Genomic DNA, 20,473 nt, shown 5'->3' with positions numbered 1-20,473 from the left:
GAGCAGTCGACGGACGGATGTAATAATCATGACATGGCTTTGACACCTGGTAGATCGTGTTCCATTGTTGCTGGTGTGCGAAGTGCTCAATGAAAAGGCCCTGCATGATCAAGACAAGGCCGATGGTGGGGTCAAAGTCATGCTCTGCATTTTAGCCTTCTACTACTGTACGCCTGCTGCACCGCTTGGAGGGACTACCTGCTTGCCTGCCCGCCTAGTACTCAACTCCGTAAGGGCCGGTTCACTCTGCTCTCTACGACTTGCCATCGTCTGCAATTAATTGTTCCGGCGCTTCGCTGTTCACCCCCACGTCGACACCGACCTCCCACCACCACCACCATCACCGCACTCCGACCCTCTCGGCCACATTCGCACCGCCATCTCCATGATTTGATACCCTCCGCCTCCGAGTCGCGGTCGCAAGTGGCGCGCACGAGCACTCGTGATAATTTACCCGGTGTCGGCGACGGGAGAGAGGCGCTTCTTCTTGTCCCACGTCGTCGACGATCCCACACCCTGCACGCCGCTCCTCATGGCTGAAGGAAGCCCACTTCCATTCCCATCGCCTTCTGCCATCCTTGGAGACAATGCGCCTTCCGACTCGGCCGACCGCGAGCCAGAGCCGCCCAAAAAGCACGTTCGCAAGCAGAGTCGAGAGACCAAAAAGGAGCCCCTCCCGCCCAGAAAGGCGCCCGCTCTCGACGATCCCAGCAAGGATGTCAAGCCGAAACAGACCAAAAGCCGCAATGGTACATCCTCTCACCTCTTCGTTCTTACGCGACACGTTCTCACATCTGAGCGATTCTCCCGCCGCTGGCGCTCACATTACTCATCACGAACCATACGCTGACTGAAGACTTCCTCACAGGCTGCGTTACATGCAAATCGAAACGTCTAAAATGCGGAGAAGAGAAGCCAAACTGTCAGAACTGCATAAGGAGGGGTGTACAATGTGGTGGATACAAGAAGGTATTCCAGTGGAGAGAGTTCACGGATCCCACAAAACCAGCCCTCGACCGACAGAAGTCAGGTCAGCCGCGTGCCTCACCACCGCAGGCTCCGGCTGGCTTGAGTCGGCCATCCACAGCAACATCGAGCGGACGTCCACCTACGAGACAGGCATCGGCCGACTCTCCTGCATCTGCATCCTCCAAGCCACCGACGCCTTCCGGCGAGCATCCTCCTCGGTTACACCACCCGCCGCAAGTGCTCAATGACAGCCATGGCAGAAGAGCTGGACGATCACCGCATGCACAGAATGAAGATGTGGATCGTGCGAGGCAGCGAGGATCACAAACATCCACACCTCAAGAGATATACGACAATCCGCGGGACAGCGCATGCAATTCGCCAGCCGATGAGCTGCCTACACCTGCACCGCCGTCACGTCGTCCTCTTTCAACCCAGCACGAATTCACGGGAGCGGAAGATGCAAGTGGTGTCATCGCTTTCAATCCGCAATCCGTGTTTGCCTACCGTTCGCGATCTCTCGAACCAAGCGCGCGAGTGAACTCGCCTACAATGACGGAGTTTTTCATGTCTCCGATTCAAGACGATCCTGGCCAGAACTTTGTTCCTTTCTCGATGCCAGACGACGTCAACCTGCCGGTCTGGGCATCAAATCCGAATGATCCAGCATTGCTCGATGATAACTTGATCAATGGCGACATCGATATTGTCGGCCCGATTCAACCCACCAGCATGGACACATTCATCTGGCCTTCACGATATCCCTCGCCGCTACTCGACTCACAAGACGATGGCTCAGGGATGTGGAACGGATCGATGAGTGCGTTGGTCATGCAGCCTGACTTTCCGATTGACAGTCCCGAGTCTCTCATGCGCCGGTACGATAGACATACGTGCGGCATTCTTTCAGTCATAGACGGTCCGACCGAAAACCCTTGGCGGAACTTGGTATGGCCTTTGACGCAGTCATCTCCTGCACTGTATCATGCAGTGCTGGCAATGACTGCATTTCACGCCTGCACCGACGAGCCTGCACTTCGCCTCGTCGGCCACGAGCACAAACATCGCAGCATCCAAAATATCCAAAACGGCATCCGGGAAGACAGCATGACGCATCAAGCAGCGATAGGTACAGCATTGGCATTGGGTTTCTGCGAATCCTGGGATCAGCACACCGCCACTGGCAACTCGCACATCAAAGGCGCACAAGCCATGGTCAAGCGTGCGCTGAGAGACCACACCGTCGACCCTCTTTCTGGCGTGGAGCTGGCACGACTGAAGTTCCTGTGTAACGCATGGGTCTACATGGATGTCGTCGCTCGCCTGACATCGTTCGACAGCACCGAGTCGAATGACTTTGAGAACGCATTCATCTTTTCGGGCGACTCTCCGGGGATGATCTTAGGCAACGAGCAACCTGGCTTTGGCATCGACTTCGGCATGCCAATCGATGCACGTCTGGATCCTCTCATGGGCTGCGCAGGGACGTTATTTCCAATTATTGGCAAAGTCGCAAACCTGATCCGAAAAGTGTGTCGATCACAGTTCAATTCTCCCGGAATCATCAGCCAAGCGCGAGATCTGGTGGAGTCGTTGGAATCGTGGAGCCCGCCCGAGTACATCGAACGACCGGAAGACCCAAGCACCGACGTACAGCACGCCCTGCAGACCGCCGAAGCCTACCGATGGGCCACTCTCCTGCATCTCCACCAAGCCGTCCGCGAACTTCCATCCATGACCACTGCCGAGTTCGCTCAGCGAGCTCTCCAGTACCTCGCCACAGTCCCTCTTTCCAGCCGAACTATCAACGCTCAAACGTATCCCATGATGGTCGCAGGATGCGAAGCCTCGGATCCGGAAGATCGTGAGTGGGTCAGAGGTAGATGGGAGGCAATGGGGGTTCGCAAACGAATCGGCGTCATCGAGAAATGTCTCGCGGTGACGGAGGAAGTTTGGCGTCGCCGAGATCGATATGAGAGCAGACCGCGCGAGCAGCGTCGTCTCGTAGCCACGGCCGATTTGCGAGCCGCAAGACGAAGAGGCGGACAAGTGGCTCGCCGACCACCGCCGGATCGTCACAACGCCAGTCCGGGACGCACGGGCATGGTGTTCAGTTATGTGGAGAATGATACTGAAGGTTCGAAGTCGGGCGGGCCGGACAACCGGAGACCAGGTTCGGGACGGCCGTCCAAGCTGGTCGACATGAATGATCCGGATATCGTGGCGTATACTGTGCGAGGACATTTACATTGGGTCGGAGTTATGTGGGACTGGGGCTGGGAGGGTGAGTCTTTCTGCGCATTTGTCCTGTTTGTGGAAGGCCGTCCGTCCAGACACTAATTTACTCGCAGTGTTGCTCAGCTGAGACGACAGCTTCTGGTGTCATTTTGTGTGTACCACGTTCGGAGAGTCCTGCGCTCGCTTTTTTTTCGCATTTGATCGAGCCGGCTTTCATCCTGGATCTGGTTCGTACAAATGCTTTCAAAGTCCGGCCAACTGGTCCTGCCCGTCGTTTCGACAATTGTCCATTCGTCAAAACCCCCATAGAGAAAGTCTTTTGATTTTTGGAGCGCTTTAGCGAGAGGTGTACATGGTTTTCCGCGCTTTGGAGGCGCCTGGAAGTGAATTCGGCCGAAGAAAGGAAAGGAAGGGGATATGCGAATGAGATGGGGGCTGTGGCGTGCGAAGATGCACGCAAGCACTCGCTTTCCCCTGATGTTTTCCAATGGTTACAAACGCGACAAATGATAGAAAGGGAAGGGAAACGAAACAGAGAGAGAGAAAGAAAAAGTGCTGACCGTGCAGACTTTTATAATAGCAAGAGTTTCACGTGCGTGTTTAATCGCTTTCGAGGGGCGTGTGAAAAGTACATTACCTCTTTTTCCACTTGCATCGGGACAGCAGGGCATACATGTGTCATTGTCTCTCGCCGGCCCCGATCGTGGCTTGCCTTGTTCCTTTATCTTCCCCATCGACCTTCCATGTGCCCGACGGGAGAAAGGTTGCTTACCTTAGCCTCTCGTGGGAAGCCTTTGCCCGGAAAGGGAAAGAGGACCCTGGCTTGCAAGTAGTAGACCCGGCAGGGAGACATCAGGAGAGGTATCAGGTCTTTCTTCTGTCTCACTTATGAGGCGACGAATGCAAGATGCGATCGGGGAATGTCAATTGCGATGTCCTAGTGGTGGGCGTGAGTCGCTCTAGGGAGGGCATGGCGATCGATCGTCGGTTGCTTTTTGCCGAACGAAAATCGCGAGGTGAATGTGAAATTCTTCAAGTGACATCTGTTCTTCTTGCGATCGTTGAACGCAGACCCCGCTTCGACAGGCAAGAGTCGCCAGGACTGCACGACAAGCCGATAGAACCACGCGCACTCTAATCCATAGCTATCGTCCGGACTCAATGGTCGTAGAATCAGGCTATCGTCTGCCGAAGGTAACGCAGCAGAAAACTCGAATATAGAAACGCAGAAACATGTGCTTGACAAGTGGCGTGAGCAGGAGAGCCGCACATGACGCTGTCCCGGCACGTTCGAGGGTCACATTCGATATGTATCTGTGCTCTGAGTTGCGACCGCATTCGTTCGTCGTTGAGAGAGTAAAAGCACAGAATCGATTTCCGGATCACAGAGCGACCTCGTCGAACTTTCCTTCCTCATCTGCAGGACCATCCGAAGGGCTGACCGGAGACACTGCAGCATCCTTTTGCGCCGCTGCCGCCTTCTCCGGGTCCTGCCCTTCATCATCAGACTCTTCCTCGTCGGACTCAAGTGGTGAGACTGTCTTTTCCTCTTGAGTCGCCACAGGAGCATGAGCGGCTTGTGGCGTTTCTTCCTCTGATATTCGTTCCTGCACGGGCTTCGGAGGTGGTGTGGGTGCTTCTGAAGAATCCTGACGAGCTGCGAATCTCTGGGTAGTAGTTCGCTCGGGTGTAGGCGGAGTATGCTCGATCCTGGGACCACTCTGCTGAGGAGCCACGCTGGACACACTACCACGATGCTCCTGCGAGCTGGGTCCCATCTGGCGATGCTTGGGATCTGCATCCAAATAGTATCCTCGTACTCCGACAATTTTGCCCTCTCTTTCGCAGCCTTTGACCCAATCTGGTACCACAACAGGTACGTTCATCTCCACCGCCTTCTCCCACGCCTGTCCGCGAGGCTCCGTGCACACAAAGTGCGTGGTATCAATGCGGACTGTATCGATCATCTTTGCGCCCATGCGGTTCACCGTCTCGGCTAGGCTGTCGCGGAGCTGGCCTGGCATTACACCGGGCGTGATTGTGATACCGCTCAAGTCCGTCATCTTGTGCGTTCTGACCGTGAGCTTCTCGGACGTGTACTGGCCCGCGCTCGTGCGCAGGACCAAGTGAAAGGTGTATTCAGTATCCAAAGCCAGACCACTGATCTTCGTGCTGAGCTTGTCGCGAGGAATGACACCGGCTTTTGTGCCATTGCGGTAGAGGCTCAGACTACGCAGATCTGCAGTCGCCAGCTCGATCGGGTCCCATTCCAGCACAATGCTCGTCTGTGTCGTGTTGCGGCATCGGAGAACGGGCGCAGAGGGAGATGCCTGGCCGAAGGTCTGAAAGATCTCGTTTTGGAGCGCCGAGAACTTCTGATCGGCGATCAATTCGGCATGCTGATTCCTCGATACGTTGATGTCGACTATACTGCCGGAGTGGATGTCTGGCGGGAGGAGGATGGATGGGAATTCGATCTGTAGGGAGATATCGTCTTAGCTCGGCGAATGGCTTCTGATGGGCTTGATTGTGATCCTACCAGACGCTTGTCCTCTGTGAGAAGCACAGCGACACCGGCGTCGACTTTGCCGACAGTGAGGGAGACGAGCATGATCGCGAGATGTCAAAGGTATGTCGAGGGAGATGCACGGCTTTGTTAAACAGCTGTCGCGAAGTTCATTTCGGAAAGGCGCAAGGAGCTGTCCCCGGTGATCAACAGCCAAATTCTAGTATGGCAGTGATCGACATTCTGTTCTCTGGACAGATGACGACTATCACAACCTCACCTTGTCCTTCTGTTTTACGATAGTGGGAGGACGTGTACGGAGCATGCAGATCCTCAGCAGAGGCTGGCTATCAACTCAGCGATGCAGCGAGTGCTCCATTGTTGAACACGGCATCAGACCTCCCAGTCATACCGCACGACAGAGCATCGTGCCCGTTCCTAACACTAACGGAGCATGCATTGGGGACGACACCGGAGCAGTGCTCTCTGTCCCAGTAGAGACTCCTCCTCGGTCTCCGCAAGAAACAAGACTTTGGAGGACTGATGCTGACAGCTCGTGAGCCATCATCTGTCAAGCGAACAACGCCTGTCTGCATTCTGCTCTGGAAGCGAATCCCCTCGACCGTGCTATCCAGTCTCAACGAGATGATTGGAAAGAACCTTTTACGTCCTGGCTCAAACGATGCTTGTCGTTGACGTGTCTCGGACAATGGACGAAAATGCCAGCCCAACGACATGAATACTCGTCCGACCTCCCAAGATCTCAGATTTGTCCTTGTACACGTGCTGCATTGCTCGTGCAGCTGTGGATTCGAAGTCATGCAATCGACGGTGTTCCTCCCGATAGCATGGCGATGCAGTCCATGTCAGACAGTATCATGCTTCCCAAAGATCCATTTGGTACCCGGCAGATGCATTCGCGTAAAATTGATCTCTCCAAAGGACGGCATCGATGTCAGGATTGCCGAATCTCGTATGCTTCGTGACCATCCCAATATGCATACGACATGCTCGCCTGAGGCGGAGAACGGTTTGCGCAATCCTTGCAGTCATCAAGCTACTCGAGCCGACATGTGCGTACACTACTGCGGCGCCAGGTATCTGATCACCAAGCCAACATTCTCGGGGTCGCCGACGGCCAAGACATCAGAATGACAGTTTTCACTGGTAGGGCTTCGGCACGTTTCGTAGATTGGGCGTTCTGGCTGAGGCCATGGCGTGGATCAATGGCGGGGGTGGCTTCGGATCTGGCGAAGGGCGGTATATCGCGGTCTCCGGGAGGATTTGGAGCTCTGCCCTCACTCGCTCCGCGTGTCGTAGCTCCTGGCTAGGCGCTGCATCGCGATCGCGGTGGGCATCATACCGGCGGCGATGCAAACGCGCCAGATCTAGCAAGTGAAATCATGTTAGTGTGAATGCTATGATGAGCAAGTCGTGATGGAAGGGTGAAAGTTCGGCCGGGGTCTAGACTCTGCTCTCAGACTAACGTCGGTGCCGACGCTACTGATTCGAGAAGACGCCTCGCTGGCTGTTCTTTCCCATTTCCACGTGGACATGTGTGATAGCCATACGAGAGGCTTGTTGACGGTTGATGCCAACGGTGCAGGCTGGTGGAGTCTCGCGGAGGGTAAAAGCGCCATCGAATCCGTCGTGGCTCGTCTGCCCCATGTGAAGCTAGCTGGGTGGCCTGTAATCACACATACCGCATTCGGAGACGGACTACCGACAGATCCACCATTGCTTCTCGATATCACAGATATTGTAAGACTCGGAACTGTACTCGGCGGTAGGTGCAGCTCCGAGCACGAAGTTGGAATCCTGCAGCATCGCGAAGGAGCGTCCGCATCGAATCGTGGCTGCCACGCGAGGTGCCCAAAAGTAGACCACATCATCCGTAGCATCGAAGAAGATCAGATAAAAATGTATTTCTAGCGCTGCGCCTTCCGATGAACAGGCCCACAGACGCCGACGCCCAGCATGACTCTCGCATAGTAGTCTACGCCAAACCGCCATGAATATCCAAGAGCCGGGCTTCTACGCTCAGCTGAAGACCGCCCGCATGGTGCAAGAACATCGAGCTGCAGGCTGTCATCCATGTCGACACCTGGGACGAGCTGATTCGGCCTGACCGTGCTTTGGCGAGGCCAGCTAGCAGGGACAGACCTGCTGACTTCGGACCCGAGCGTCTGCGGTACCGCTGCTTGGCGAGCTTTCAGCTCCGTCTTGCTTGTATGGAATTATTGTTGCGTTTAAAAGTGAGACTGATCGTCAGCATTGTCCATGACGTGACCGCGTACGCAATAATGCTCGGTCGCGAACTCCGGGTCTGGACTCTTTGAGATTTTGCGTAGTGAATTTACTGATCTTTGGACATCGGCACGGCATTTGTGCTTATGCTCTACCACATCGTGGCTAAGACAGCCACCAAAGCCACCGAGAGAGAGCTTGGAAAGTAGCGGTTGAGGAACGTTGTCTTTGTGCAACCAGAGATAAAGATCACACCAGCCACTCCCAGAATGAAGGTCATGGGAAGCATTTCCATCGGACGAGCTGGCTCGCCTGTCCATTACGATGACAGATCGCTGTTCGTTAGATACCCTGCTGGCTCCTTGAAGTACGTACCGAGAATGCAAAAGCCCACCTGCGGCGCCCACCGACCGAGGCTTCGATTGCAGTTGAGATAGACTCGCAACCCGCAGCCAAACGACGCCCGAGCGGGATTGGCGCCGAAACACTATCCTGCTCAGGCCACTGACCAAGATCGGTGCGGCCAGATCCAGTAGCGCCGACAGCCTTGCTGTCTCCTCGCTTGGGATGTCTTCCCATTGGTGCGATGCATGGCCATGCGGTCCGGATTTCCAATATTCGCAGGATTTCCGCTAGTCTGGAAGCGTCAGGCCGGAAAGGTCCAGGAAATTGAGGTGTGTGGGGTATAGCAGTGACTTGCATCATCATCATCGACGGGATCATGGAGGTCCGGATGTGCTGTGACAGAAGAAGCGAACCAAACCCGTCTCATCTTCAAGCGGGCGGCAACGAGAACAGCAAATGCAATGCAGGGCGAAGATTGTTGATGACAGTCGCCGTGAAACACAATTGGGGTCCTGTCAAGCCCGTTTCCGCCCATTTCCAACCCGACAAAGAGGACGGACAGCCACAGCCGCGATTGGTGGTGGGAAAGGCGCACGGGATCCTCCCTCACGCGCAACGCCTCTCAGCACAACATGCGGCACGGGCGTGTCACCTGTGGAAACATGGTTCGGCTTCCCGAACAAGCACTTCGTAGAGTTATATTCGTCCCCGTGCAAGCGTTTGCGTACGCTCGCACATTTTCCGCCGCGCCGCAGAGACGCGGAGAGGGAGAGCATTGACGACAGCGTGAGGCGAGGTGGGCTGATCAGAAGTTGGCTCGATCGGACGATGCACAGGAGCTGAGAAGGCAAAGAGCAAGAAAAGTCTCCTTAACGAAATGATCGAGTCACACGAATCCCCATCGAGTCGAGCATGCATCTTCGCACGTGGCATCTGGGCCCTAGCAGCCACACGCACGTCCACCGATTCAATTTCAAGCAATGCCGATCTGGGCGACGATCCGAGGCTGTAATCTCGACTGTTTTGTACCTTTTATCCCTGTCCGTGGCCCAAGAGCAATGAGATGCAGTCCCTGATTCGCGTACCGGTTGGGGACCGTGTTGCCTTCTTGTGTACGCGAGGTGCAGACGAGGCATGTCGTGTCGCACGAAGAGTTGATCCATATTCTTCATCATGAGAGGTCGCGGCGCATAGAGTCAAAAGGTAGGGCAAAGCTGCGATTCCCGTGAAGCTGTATAGCCGCCGTGACTCGCGGGACGCTGCTGGCAACGTGTCGTGTCCGGCGCCGAGTGAAAATGTGCCATGACTGACAGCGTATGAGGGGAAGAGATGAGCCGATGAAAATTTGTATATTATCCCCCGCGAACAATCGTGCTGCATCCTTTTCGGGCAGGTCGGAAGGCCTTCGTTCAGGTGGATTCTTATACACAAGCACTCGGCCAGACCGGGAATCCTTGATCTGCAAGTCTCACACAAAGACAGAGAGTTCGGTGAATTGCTCTTTGGCAAGAATAGAGCTGGAGCCAGAAGCTCGGCACGTATTGATGACAGGGGCCATGCTCAAAGCGAAACACTATTTCGACAGGCTCGGTCGCCAAAGGGTCGAACAGCAGGGATCATTCCGATTCCGTTTGCGCAATGATGAACATGAGCGTAGATGAAGAGGGTCAAGGCAGGAAGAGGTCCGGCCGCGCAGGAGCGTGTTGCGGTGTGTGCGTCTGCGAACAAAGAGAGCTACCTTACAATAATAATCCCTGATCCCAATCCTCACGATGAGACTTCGCTTGCACGCTGGATGAGCCGGGTGCTTTGTCGTCTGCGAGTCTTCATTTCCTGAATCGGACAACGCAGCAGTTCCAAATCATGGCGCGCGCGTCAGGAGATGGGGCAGAGCGAATCGCCGGCCTCCGGAGGGGAGTAAGGGAGTGTGACGAGAATGATGTACCGACTATGATTATTCTCTCGAGCGATGATATACCGATTGGGATGTGGTTGCGCCCGCAGTATTCTGGGACGGCGTGACCAATGACATTAGTGTCGTCGGCACTCCGATGCATGGCGCACATCGGGATAGGGCAGAGCAGAGCGCAGAGCAAGCAGGGGAGGAGGGAGAGGGCAGACTCCAGAGTACCTCCTAGGGCAAGACCAGGCGGGAAACGGGTTGCAGCAGTGGTGTCCGTCTCATCCACAATCGCCAGTGAGTGAAAGTGGGAGTTAAGGTTGCGGTCTGCTCCCAAGTGGTCACTGCTCCGAGCAGATCCAGATTCCTTGCGATTTTTTGTCTTTCCAACGCCCACCCGCCCGCTCGCTCGCTAGTGGTGGGCCCAGTCCAGTCCAGTCTCGTCTCATGCTGCCCTGCCCTGCACAGCTGCCCTGCCCTGCCGTTCCCTTCCCACCTGGCACCTGGCACATGCGCGCGAGAGATGGCACTAGACTCCCGGCGCCTCGCCCGTACATAAGGTATGTATACGTGAACGCCCGCAGGCCATGAGGCCCTGGAGCGTGTCCACTGCTGTCCAGCCCTCGACCGCCATCCGCACGCCCAGGCACCGGAGCTTAACAAAGAGATCGCCCGTTACCACACCCCAAAGCGCCATCCCTTCACTCCACCTTTGATCATCAACAACTTCACCTCGTTGTTGTTGTTGACATTCGCCGACCGACCGTGAGAGCGTGTGTGTGATTGTCGCCGTCGACCTCGACCTCGACCTCGACCTCGACCTCGCCATCTCGAACCTCGTCACATTCCATCTGTCCTACACCACGCCGCTCGCTCGCTCGATACCAATACCATCATCCCCACCCACCTCATCAAAGAAACAAGGACCGTCATTGTTGTGCAGGATCTCGTCGCGTATTGGGATTCCTCGGACATCCGCCCCGTCGTCCACCATCACAGAAACGACCAGTCGACGCGCACCCTTGTGTCACCGTCCGTGTCACCCAGCATCTGCACGTCCACTCTTTCGGGTCGCTCAGATCGCGCCTTTCCACTCTGTTGGCTTTCGTCTCGTCCGATTGTACGACCGGCCCACTGTAAGCCTCATATCCTGCGACTCGGACTTGGAAACGCGATCGATGAAGCTAACGCTCTCCAGGCACTTTCGAGATTCTCCTGCAGCCCGCTGCACCACCCACCGACCGAATCCACACGCTCCCCGTTCCAGCTCGAGCAGCCAGCCGCGACGCCGCCCCAACTGCTCGGTGTCTGGCTTGAGTACAAAGCCTGCTCGCATCCAGTCTCTCGGTTCCTGCATCCTCAGCATCCATCAACGTTGATCTCACTCTGATCGACTGCTTTGGTCGACTCAAAAGGCCCCGTATCCTTCATTCCATTTCGTGGCTTCCACTACTTCTTCACCAAGAGCCTCGCGACAACCCCGACAACGCAACATACCCATCTTCTCTGAACAATCCGCTCGTCCTACACCTGGCGGATTCTTCTCAGCCATCCGGCTCATCCAATCGTCCAACCGCAATTGTGGCTGCAGCAGTAGCGTATCCTCCGTCAATGGTGCCTGGACCTGATTCCATGGGCGCTCCGACCAGCTTCACTGCTCGGAGACCCAACGCTTCACATCTGCCATCGTTCGAACTGCCACCGCCTCCGCTTGCCGGACTGCAGCAAAAGTACCATCAACCAAGCTACTCCCACCACACATCGCAAGCACCCGCAACGACTCTGACGAGTGTTGGCAACCTGTTGACTCCTCCAAGCAACGGTTCCGCCGACGGCTTGAGTCCCGGCAATACTTCACACAGCACCGGTCCGGCATACAGCCCGAACGGCAGTGGAATGTGGCCACCACCATCGAACGGCGGCTCTACTCCGTCGTATGGGTTTCAACAAAGCAGCGCATCGCAGTATCAGCAGGGTCGCGGATTGTACTCGCCCTCTCTGAACTCGATTGTTCGCGGGAGCAACTCTCCCAGCGCAAGTGAACTTCCTCCTCCACCTTACGAAATGCCACACTACGCCAACTCGACCATGTCAATGTCGGCTCCTAATTTGCCCGCCATGCCAAACCACCAGCCGCAGATGATGGCTCCAGGACCTCAGCCATCGCCAGCAAACAGTCACGAGTCCTTCTCACGACCTCCACCGACGCCTTCCTATTCATATTCGTCGCAATCATCCGCGCCTCAGCAAAGTAGCTACTCGTACTCGGGACCTTCTCCCGTACAACAGAGTTCTAGCACTCAGTCCATGCCGAGAATGTCTCCAGTCAGCCAACAAGGCCAAGCGCCACCTGCTCAGCACCAGTCTCAGCAACAACAACAACATCATCAACAGCAACACCACCACCAGTCCCAGCAGCAGCAACAGTATGCGCAACATCGACCGTACAGCTACTCGATGCCTGTTCTCACCAACGTGAATAACCCGGGTGGACAGATGTCCATGGTGGGAGGTGGAGTGCCTCACAGTATGATGGCACCCTACAACAGTGGTCAAGCAGCCCACTACTCCCAGATGTACGCCCACCACCCACAGCAAGCCAACCCACCAAACGACAGACCTTTCCGATGCGACCAGTGCCCTCAGAGCTTCAATCGCAACCACGACTTGAAACGACACAAGCGTATCCACCTGGCAGTCAAGCCGTTCCCTTGCGGACACTGCGACAAGAGCTTCTCACGAAAAGACGCGCTCAAGGTAAGTCTTGGACACTCACAGTACCATGTAAGCAACAACTAACAAACTCAACAGCGACACGTCCTCGTCAAGGGCTGCGGTAAAGCGCATGCGACCATGGAAGTCAAGGAGCTCGATGGCTCCATGTCTCCCGCGTCGAAGAGCGGAAGCCAGGGAAGCAGTCCCATCATTTCCGCCAGCGCATGATCGATCACCTTCCAGCTCACGACTTGTACTTGTTTTCCATGACGATACCCTTTGTACTTCGATGTACAATTTCGATTCACTTGTTTTACTTTTGGAGGAGAGCGATCCGTGACAGGATGGCCTATGTAGATGATGACCAACAGAATCATTCAAAGCCAGGAGCGGGAAATAGCGGGCGTGTTGTTTGATGATACTGTTTACTGAGCGCACGATACCGAGCGATCTGGTTTGAAGCATGGTGACCTGCACATTGCGACGGGAAGAGTACCGAAAGCTATGAGAGGAAGGGAACAGCACCTCATGTCGGTCTGTACTGGGTAACCAGCGCCCAAGAGAAAAGGATGGGACCACGGCACATTCTGCGCGTGCACAGCATAGCAATCCAAAACGAAACGAGCATATTCACCTTGACCACATCAATGATCAGACCACGGGTCTCCGAGCTCCAGTCCCAGACTTCCATCATCAATCGATCGCAATCTCATCAGCTCATGCATATCGAATGATCCCCCGAAAATGAACTCTCTTTCGATGGGATGTGCATGGAAAGTCTGGAACACAAGGTCTGGCCCAACAGGAATCTGTAGCAGATCCCCCGCGGGGACCCAAGGGGAACCGACCGAGCGACTCCGGTGGTGTGAGGATGCGGTTGGGTTCGGAGAAATTCCTTCCACGACACGAGAGCGTTTGGCTTGATGAACGGTTGCTTTGTGTTTCTATCGGTTCCCCGTTGAACCTCGTTTTAGAGTTTCTGCTCCGCTCTCCATCGTCAGCTTGTCTGCTGCGGCTATTGATGATGAGATAATGCAACGGATGGTCGGTAGCGGGAGTTTCTTAGTGAGGTGTGCAACTCCCCTCATCTCGAGCAACGGAGATTTCCATCGTTGATCCGCCGGTTGGAGTCTGCGATGTCTTACTTTTCTCTCGTATCTGCTGGCTGTGCTCCGACCTCTCTTCTACTGCACTCCATCGATACAACAATCGGAGAAACACTCTTCGCTTCATACTCCCTTATGGCTTCGGAATGAGCTTTCAAAGATGGAACCACCACACCGAATACACGTCCGGCCACATCCCACCCTGCGAAAAAAGAACGATGCACATCTCCAAAAATCCATCCCAATCGAAGTCGCGACGTGCATATAAACCTCCGACAAGGGTCACGCCAAACTCTCCCAGCACCCAGGGTTGTCCTCTGGGTTGGCTGCAGTGCGCAGCAGCAGGGCAGAGCAGGACCTCCATCCACGACCCGAACAGCTGGGTCCGGATCTGGGCGTTCGCCGCATCCAACAAGCATCTCGAGTTTCAAAAGTGCCCCTGCAGTTCTGTCCCACGTTGTTCCGCCGCCCACAGGTCCGACGCGCCGTTGCTCCGATCACCAATGTCATCACTTGCGACCGAGTGTCTGGGGTTTCGAGATTGCATTTGCCGGGTTCGTGGATGCCTGCAGAGTGCACCACCATCCATGCCACGCTTCCCTCCGCACGGAAGTGGTTTGGGCTTCGGGCGCTGTGTGGCTGTGGCTGCGACGGCGACGGCGAATGGCAGCATTGGTGCGGGTGGGCGAGATGGGGACTTGTCCGGGATCGGAGGCCAGGGATGAAGGTGGGTTTGCTGACTGAGAGTGTCTTGCCTGCTTTAACGTCTTTTGCTGCCGCGCTTGCTCCTCCTCTTCCTGATCACCTACTGATGCTCTTCGCGTTCTTTGCTGGACTTCAGCGTATTGCCTCCATCTCGTGATTGGGCGCAGGCCGTCTGCTTCAGATCATGCGTTCTTTGGAGGAGAAGTAGGGAATGCTGGTCGCCTTGGTCGAAGCCGGTGAGTGAGAATATTCCTTAGTGGTCCCCGATGATATGAGAAGATGAGAATGCATAAGTGCAATCGCAAGATGTAAGTGGAACAACGTTATGAATTCATGTGATTTGGTTGTCCTCGCGGGCGAGACTCTGCAATTTCGTCCCAAGCATTCCTGCCGGCTCCTCGAGCAAACAAACAAAAAAACCCCCAACAACGTCGATCCCAGAAATTCTTCCGTCAATTTCTTTCCGCATATCCAGATCTCTCCCATATCAACGCATTCCTCAACAACCCAGCGCACTGTCAGCGGCGATCGGCTCTCGTGCCCCGTGTCCAGCCTGCCGCATTCGAGACCTCCCATCGACGACACTTCACCCAGCTGCACCGCCCTTCCCATCCGATCAGCTTCGCCTCCTCCGACTCAGGAAGGAGTTTGGTGAGTACCTACTGTCATTACCAGCGTCTCCAGCGTTATTCACTTCTTGTTTCTTGCTTTCTGCACATCACGTATCACCAAGAGGAGGGAGATCCGGGTCCGTCACCGTCACGTCTGGCCCCTTCGTTTTCGTCGTCGACCACCGCCGCACATGTCTGTCTCTTCCGTGAACTTCCATATTCATTGAGGCCCACGCACTTCACGCGCCGACCAGGCGCCGTACCGCATCCACGCGTGAGGGACGTCTTGGATAGTGGTGTTGGAAAGAGAGAAACACGCTTGACACAGCATCACATCCACCATTCAAGAGTTAGGCGGAAGAATCCATACAACACAGCATACAACCTTCCGCTCCCGCTTCGAATCCGCCACCATGGCCGACCGATATCGAAACACCGTCAGCCGCGCAGCAGCAAAGCGCAAGCCTCTGGCTGACATTAGCAATTCGCCGAACATGCCAGTCTCGCAACGACCGATCAGGAATGGCAAAGCAGCGGCCTCACCGCACACTCGACTACCACACAACGAGTCTCTCGAGGCAAATGGCTCGTTGGCAGTCCGCGGTCAGACCGCATCTCCGGGCCCCAAGCGCGTCTCCCAGATCGCCGGCGAGCACGAGCGTGACACCAAGCGCGACTCCGCCATCTCGACTACCTCAACGAATGCTTCCGGCCGCAAGCGCAAGACCTTCATTGGACACTGGCAACTCGGCAAGACCATCGGCAAGGGTGGCTGCTCGCGGGTCCGCATCGTCCGCCATCGATACCGAGATCAATATGGCGCAGTGAAGATCATCACGAGATCTGTGGCGGAGAGCACACGAGCACAGAGCTTGGCGAACCTGATTGAGAGCACCAAGGGCACACCACAGCAGACGATCAACGGTCAGAAGCCTATTCCTTATGGGCTGGAGCGCGAGATTGCCGTCATGAAGCTTCTCGAGCACCCAAACATTGTGCGCCTGTTCGATGTGTGGGAGAACCGTAACGAGCTGTGAGTACTCCACCGCCGTGTTCTACTGTCGACTCTCTGTATTGACCAAATCTAGCTATCTCATCATGGAGTACGTGGAAGGCGGCGAACTCTTTCACTATGTGGACGACATGAAGGGTCTGCCGGAAGACGAGTCGGTGTACATCTTCCGTCAGATCATCTCCGCTCTGCTTTACTGCCATCGACTCCTCATCTGCCATCGGGATCTGAAGCCCGAGAACATTCTTCTGGACCGGCGAGACTTGAGTGTCAAGATCATCGACTTTGGCATGGCCGCTTTACAGCCAGAAGGCAAGCTTCTCAGCACTCCTTGTGGCAGTCCACACTACGCCGCGCCCGAGGTGGTCATCTCCAGGCCGTATGATGGGACCCAGGCCGATGTCTGGAGCTGTGGAGTGATTCTCTATGTCATGTTGACTGCCACAACGCCATACAACTCCCCTCCGGATGGCAATGTTCGTGCGCTCTTTCACGACATCGCTCACGCCAACTACTTCCTTCCGTCGGGTTTGAGTGCCGAAGCGAAGGATCTGCTTCGTCGTATCTTCGTTGTCAACCCGAGCAAGCGAATCACCATGGACGAAGTCTGGGATCACCCATTTTTGCACAAGTACGACAAGCCTTTTGGTTTCGTCGGGGAGGCGGGAACGAAAGAGGCCGCTGTCGGCGAGGCGCCTAAAATTGAGGAGTGGAAAATCAAGCGCATCCAGGACATCGATCGCGAGATTCTGCGCAACATGCGCACACTTTGGCACAGTGAGCCGGAGAACTGTCTCGTTCAAAAGCTTGTCAACGACGACTACAATCAGGAAAAGCTTTTCTACGCTGCACTGGTGAAGCACAAGGAAGAGCATTTGGAGAACTACTGCGGCGAGGCCGATGACATTGGCTATTCTGCAAGCGATTATCACCACAGTCGACCACCGAGAGTTGGCGAAGCGCCACCTATGCCGCCGAACAAGGCAGAGCGATCGCAATCTCAGTACTCGATCATGAATGATGAGCACTTGCGTCCGAGCAACAGCTTTGTCGGGCCACCGCCATCCGTGAGCAGCTACGACCCGTATCGAGCTTCGAAAGATCCGCTTGTCAGCTCTCCAGGGGACTACGTAAACATCACAGTGCATCGAAATGGCACAAACAGCACTCGCAGACTCAGCAAGGGTCGGAATTTGCGGCATCCCAACTCCACCCGCATCGAAACGCTGAAGCAAGTAAGCCGTCGTGCATCAACCAACTCCTCCTCGAGCTTGCAGCGTTCTACACGGAGTAGACCATCTATGCAGCGTTCTTCCATGTCTCGGCATTCGTTGAACAGCTCAATGATGCCGAGCAGCCCTCCTGTGATCGCCACTATGCGGCCGTCAGAGGTGCACAGACGCAATGTCAGCTTCGGACACTTGCGACGAGTCTCGACTGCCAGTGTGCTGACAGCTCAGGAATCAACACGGGCGCACGCTCCGGAGACACCAACCTTGCCCATTCAGCCTCGCGAGCATCGCTTGAAAGCTTTCTCGAGGATCCGCGAGGTTCCTGAGTCGAGCCCGACTATGCCTGCGGAACAGCCGTTGAGGTCTCGCAAGGAGAGAGCAATGGCGGGACTTCTGGAGACGCCCCGACTCAAGGCTCGGAATCCAAACACGCCTGGTCATCATATGCGCAGTGAGATCCGCAAACACAGTGCGGAGCTTGAAAAGGCCTGTGAGGAAGCCTTCCAGATCCGTGAGTCTTTTGGATCCACCATGACAGCCAAGTCGCACACTTCTGCAACGGATAAACAATCACCATACGATACGCCACCGTCGTCTGTCTATGCAACGACACCGGAACTTCCCACCAAAACGACTTCTCGTCCACTGCCAGAGCCTCCCAGGGACACGCCTAACACGTACTTGACGAGGACCTTGGAGGAAACGAGAAAAAAGCTCGCCGCGTACAAGGGAAGTGGTGATGAGAATGCTGCCAAGTTTGAGGAAGTGATGAAGATGCTCGACCACATCATGCCTGGCACTGGGCCGTCTCCTGATAAGCGGATAATGTCTGCACCGGAGGCGTCCAAAGCTGCGGAGCACCACGGCCTTCCGATTATCTCAGAGGAAGGGAGTGATCAGCGCAGCAGCAGAGAAGGCGTCAACTGGCGCAATGTGACTGCGCCGGTGCCCAAGGAGCGTAGACTCGATGACAAAACAATTCGAGTCGTACAGCCTTCTCCTTCCGGCACCGTCGCGCCGCTCAACATACGCAAGGCAGGAAGTTCTAGTCCAGTAAGCGACGACACATACAACATGAGGAAGCCTACGTCCAAGGCGTCCATCGAGACCCTAGGCCGAAAGCGCACGAACGATCCGGCTCACTTGATGGCAATTGACGAGGAGAGCACTTTACTCGCAACTCCCACAATTATGCGAAAGAAGCGATCTGGTTGGTTTGGCCGAGCGAGGAAAGAAGTCGGTACTGAAATGGAGGGTGGCAGATCTTTCATGTCTCCGTCATCCGATGGCATGGCGGACATGTCACAGCAGAGCCGGGCGACTATAAGGAGCAGGGCTGTTCCACAACAGCTCGCATCCGCATCCTCTAGCGAGTTCCCCATCCGCAAACCTCTCTTTGGCAACGGCAAGACAGGATTTTCCAAGTGGATCGGAAGGTTGGGCCGCGAGAAGGGCGTTGACAACACCATGACGGAAGCAGGTAAGCATCCGTCTCAGATATGCCATTGCCCATTTGCAGACAGCTCACTCTCTCCTACAGATACCACGATGAGGACCAATGCGTCCCTCGACTCCTTGTTCTCGGCGGCATCTCCGACGCCATCCACGGATGATGCTCCACCCTCTGCCGGTCCTGAACGTTCTTGGTTCGCCCGTTTCTTCAACATCAAGCCAGCTACGCAGATCTTGTGCTTGAGCATCAACCGCAAACATGCTCGACAAGAGCTTGCGATCTTGATGAAGGAGTGGCAACATCACGGCATCCGCGACCTGGAGTGCTCGCGCAAGCACAACACGATCACTGCCCGTGTGGACAAGGTCAATTCCATGGACATCAAGCCTGTGACGTTCAGAATTGAAATTTTCGCGGTTCTGGAGCATGGGCGTCCGGGAACCCGACCACGTCAGGTCGATTTGGCTATTGCAAGGTTTGTGCAGGTGAAGGGTGCTGTGAGTGGTTTGCGGGCCGTGGTGGAGGTGTTGGACGGAGTGATGAGGGGCAAGGGATACTTGGTGGAGGATGAGGATAAGTGGAAGGCATTGTGCGAGATTGTTGGAGGCTGAAGGAGTTCGTTGGGATATGGGCGTGGCGTCATGGCGTGGTTGGTGGGATTGGAGACGAGCTGCATCGACAACCATGATGGACGTCTCAGAAAGAGAGATCTGGACTTGCAATTCGCTTTGACTCTGGATACCGGATCGAGAACATGTCTCCAAACAGCATGTACATCTCCGACATCGATACAGAAAGCCAGACTTGATATTTCACTCGCTAGCGGGCACAATGCATCAGAAGAATCAGAAGGGATTTGCTGGTCTTGTTGCGGCCAGGATTGAAGGTAGGAAAAGTGTTGGGGCATTGAAAGATCCACGGCAACCCACAGCATGGAGGAGCGTAATGGAAGCTGGCAAGAGTCCTGCAATAACTGGAGCTGGGTCGATAGAGGTCATGGCAGTCACTATGGAGTATAGATAAAAGCAGGGGACACCGGGAATCGTAACATGAGTGCGATCTTTAGCTTTCAGATCCTGCTTGCTCACAGTTGGCTTTGTCGTCTTCAACTCGGGCGACAGCCATCGCCGGGATCGATGGTTCGTCTGCTGCAGCTAGCACGTCGGCGCCGTCTGGGTGGAATCCTGCATTGCATAAGAGCCAAACCCCCAGCCACGTTCTTGGAGCTGTTTCCTTCTCCGATTGGTACCACGTTCTGAATTGTTGACGTGCAGATTCAAGTTCTGTCGGCCAGGACGGATGAATGCTCTGAATGCTGTCTTCACGTTGCCGGCTGCATTGTAGATTCCTCCTAGGTGTACGACGGCGGCCGCTCGGATCGCTGAAGATAGGATGCCACTAGAAAGCATACTTCGTGGTGGCAGCTTTTGCTTT

General features: G+C 55.3%; 5 protein-coding genes across 5 annotated transcripts; 3 read left to right on the top strand and 2 right to left on the bottom strand.

Annotated features, from left to right (window-relative positions):
- Positions 1 to 532: 532 nt before the first annotated feature.
- MYCGRDRAFT_92291 (uncharacterized protein) lies at positions 533 to 3,334 on the top strand (the record flags this gene model as incomplete). Its single annotated transcript, XM_003853526.1, has 3 exons — positions 533 to 749; positions 869 to 3,253; positions 3,321 to 3,334. The coding sequence occupies 3 exons, from the start codon at positions 533 to 535 to the stop codon at positions 3,332 to 3,334; spliced, it is 2,616 nt and encodes an 871-aa protein (XP_003853574.1).
- Positions 3,335 to 4,589: 1,255 nt separating this feature from the next.
- CHS5.1 (chitin biosynthesis protein) lies at positions 4,590 to 5,818 on the bottom strand (the record flags this gene model as incomplete). Its single annotated transcript, XM_003852785.1, has 2 exons — positions 4,590 to 5,684; positions 5,747 to 5,818. 2 exons carry the CDS (start codon positions 5,816 to 5,818, stop codon positions 4,590 to 4,592), a joined length of 1,167 nt encoding a protein of 388 aa, XP_003852833.1.
- A 2,144-nt stretch (positions 5,819 to 7,962) lies between these two features.
- Positions 7,963 to 9,238, bottom strand: MYCGRDRAFT_92289 (uncharacterized protein; the record flags this gene model as incomplete). Its single annotated transcript, XM_003852784.1, has 5 exons — positions 7,963 to 8,046; positions 8,336 to 8,698; positions 8,866 to 8,957; positions 9,034 to 9,144; positions 9,232 to 9,238. 5 exons carry the CDS (start codon positions 9,236 to 9,238, stop codon positions 7,963 to 7,965), a joined length of 657 nt encoding a protein of 218 aa, XP_003852832.1.
- Positions 9,239 to 11,816: 2,578 nt separating this feature from the next.
- MYCGRDRAFT_92288 (uncharacterized protein) lies at positions 11,817 to 13,148 on the top strand (the record flags this gene model as incomplete). Its single annotated transcript, XM_003853527.1, has 2 exons — positions 11,817 to 12,962; positions 13,017 to 13,148. 2 exons carry the CDS (start codon positions 11,817 to 11,819, stop codon positions 13,146 to 13,148), a joined length of 1,278 nt encoding a protein of 425 aa, XP_003853575.1.
- Positions 13,149 to 15,755: 2,607 nt separating this feature from the next.
- Positions 15,756 to 19,650, top strand: MgHSL1 (Serine/threonine protein kinase; the record flags this gene model as incomplete). Its single annotated transcript, XM_003853528.1, has 3 exons — positions 15,756 to 16,375; positions 16,431 to 17,539; positions 17,786 to 19,650. 3 exons carry the CDS (start codon positions 15,756 to 15,758, stop codon positions 19,648 to 19,650), a joined length of 3,594 nt encoding a protein of 1,197 aa, XP_003853576.1.
- Between the last annotated feature and the right edge of the window lie 823 nt (positions 19,651 to 20,473).

This window comes from Zymoseptoria tritici, chromosome 4, assembly GCF_000219625.1.
Source record: "Zymoseptoria tritici IPO323 chromosome 4, whole genome shotgun sequence".
NCBI lineage: Eukaryota > Fungi > Ascomycota > Dothideomycetes > Mycosphaerellales > Mycosphaerellaceae > Zymoseptoria > Zymoseptoria tritici.
Note: the sequence above shows the minus strand (reverse complement) of the source record. Positions and strands in the feature narration are given on the sequence as shown.